The following is a 2,280-nucleotide window of genomic DNA, read 5'->3' as shown; positions in this document are numbered from 1 at the left end:
GAGGGGAGTCTCGCGAGCGTTGCAACCCCGTCTTCCCAGGCCCCACCTCCTTCCTCCTCTCAGCTGGGATTTGTCCCGCCCACCGCCGCCAGCCCGGTTCCGTTTCCGGCTGGCTGAGTACTGGGGTCCGGGAAGTGGTCGCTGCCGTGGTCGCCATGGGGAAGTCGGATTTTCTTACTCCCAAGGCTATCGCCAACAGGATCAAGTCCAAGGGGCTGCAGAAGTTACGCTGGTATTGCCAGATGTGCCAGAAGCAGTGTCGGGACGAGGTGAGTGGGCCCGGAGTGGCCCCGTCTTCCCAGGAGGGCCCCTGGCAATCCAGGATCAGGTCCTGGACGCGGGGCTGAGGGCGCGGGGCTGGGGCTCCCGGGGTCCGGGTCATGCGGCTTCTGAGGTCTGCACTGGGCGAGTCAACTACTCAGCGCACGAGAGCCGTCCCTCCCCGCAGCCCCCGGGCCCAGCGGGCAGCCTGTGTTCTGCGACCCCTCATTCCTCCCCAGTCCGATCCCCACCACCAAAGAAATGAAATCAGAAAAGGTTTTGCAGCCCTCACAGGGGAGGGGATACTGCAATACTAGACGCCCGGGCAATGCCAGTAACAGTCATCAGCTCTGACTTGACTCTTAAGAGAAACAGAGTGGTTAGGATTCACTCCTCTTTTGGGATCAGGTGAAAAAGGAGAGCTAAGCTCTTCCACACTACTCATCTAGCAAGCATTTATTGAGCACCTACACTGTACCGGGCACAGAATAATATTGTGGTTAAGATTATGGATTTATCTGGTTTATGGATATATCAGACTGTCAAAATTTAAAGTCGAGCTGGGCCACTTACCAGCCGTGTGGGCTTGGACAAGTTATTTACTTACATTCCCCATTACTTATCTGTAAAGAGGGAATAACAATTTCACCTACTTGTAGGATTGTCGCTGAGTTTTAAATGAGTGAAGTATATATAGAGTGGCTCAAGGAGTCTGGACAGATCTTGAAAAGCCTTATATGCTGCACTATGGAATTTACACTTTTCCCCATTAAAGAGGTGGTTGATGGAATGCTGTGCAGGCTAGTGATGTGATCATGTTTTTCTCCAGAGATTGGATTGGATTGGGTAAGGGTGGAAGAACACTGAGGCGATTGGAATAATCTAATCCAGTGTTTCTACAAGTGAAGGAAGAGATATTTTAGGTGGGACTCATACTAATATTGATACAGTTATTCTCTTTAGTTCTATTAATGAATACCTGTATATCCATTATCTAATGTCTTAGTCTGCTTGGACTGCCATATAAAGTGCAGTAGACTGGGTGGTTTAAATGACAGAAATTTATTTCTCACAGTTCTGGAGGCTGGGAAGTTCAAGATCAAGGTGCTGGCATGGTCAGATTCTAGTGAGCGTCCTCTTGGTTTGCGAAACTGCCTCTATCCTCACAAAGCAGATAGAGCAAGCTCTAGTAGAAACTTCTTTTCCTCTTTTTTTTTTTTTGAGATATGGTCCCACCCTGTTCATCATGCAGGCTCTACCCTTGTGACCTCATCTAAATCCAGTCACCTCCAAAGGCCCACTCTTAATTCCATTCCCTTGGGGGTTAGGGTTCAATATATGAACTTTGGGGGGATGCAAACATGCAGTCTGTAACACCCAGACTTAACACTTTAAGTAATTTTGCCATATTTACTTTTTAAAAAATATTTTAAAGCAGATACCAATATCAGGATATTTCACCTCTAAATACTTAAATAGGCATCTCTAAAATTTCAGGATACTTTTCTATGTAACCATAGTATATGTCATCAACATAACAAAATTAATAGACGTTCCTCTTTATCATCTAATACACATTCACACTTCCTTAGTTGTCCTCCAACTGCTCCTTGAAATCAAGATTCAGTCAAAAGCAATAGACTGTTATAGGTTTGGTTATTGGGACCCCTGCTCCCCCTTCCAGTCTCCCTCATCATCAACATCCTGCAACAAGGTGTTATATTTGTTACCATGGATGAAACTACATTGACACATCAGTATCATCCAGAATCCATAGTTTACATTAGGGTTCACTCTTGGTGTTGTACATCCTATGGGTTTTGACAAATGCATAATGATATGTATTCACCATTGTATAATCTCACAAACTAGTTTAACTGCCCAAAAAGTCCCCTGTGCGCTGAGTTATTAGGACTTTTAGTTTTCTCTAAATTTAATTCTCTCTATATTCTGAATTTAGAGTATAACCCATTTTCCCTCCACCCCTTTTTCTTTTTTTTTTCCAGACAGAGTCTCGCC

General features: G+C 45.3%; 1 protein-coding gene across 5 annotated transcripts in view; it reads left to right on the top strand.

The window, feature by feature from the left end:
* Window positions 1-67: 67 nt before the first annotated feature.
* Window positions 68-2,280, top strand: part of KIN (Kin17 DNA and RNA binding protein) — a 32,720-nt gene continuing 30,507 nt past the window's right edge. For 2 of the 5 annotated variants that reach the window (XM_055296474.2, XM_055296472.2), the window contains exon 1: window positions 79-269. In XM_055296474.2, coding sequence (XP_055152449.2) covers window positions 156-269 — 114 coding nt within the window. In that variant the 5' untranslated portion in view covers window positions 79-155. Of the gene's footprint in view, window positions 270-2,280 lie in introns of all 5 variants that reach the window. The other 3 variants (XM_055296473.2, XM_063610057.1, XM_063610058.1) reach the window with 3 other exon arrangements.

Source organism: Symphalangus syndactylus, chromosome 10, assembly GCF_028878055.3.
Source record: "Symphalangus syndactylus isolate Jambi chromosome 10, NHGRI_mSymSyn1-v2.1_pri, whole genome shotgun sequence".
NCBI lineage: Eukaryota > Metazoa > Chordata > Mammalia > Primates > Hylobatidae > Symphalangus > Symphalangus syndactylus.
The sequence above is the reverse complement of the archived record's forward strand: the minus strand, read 5'-3'. Positions and strand labels throughout refer to the sequence as shown.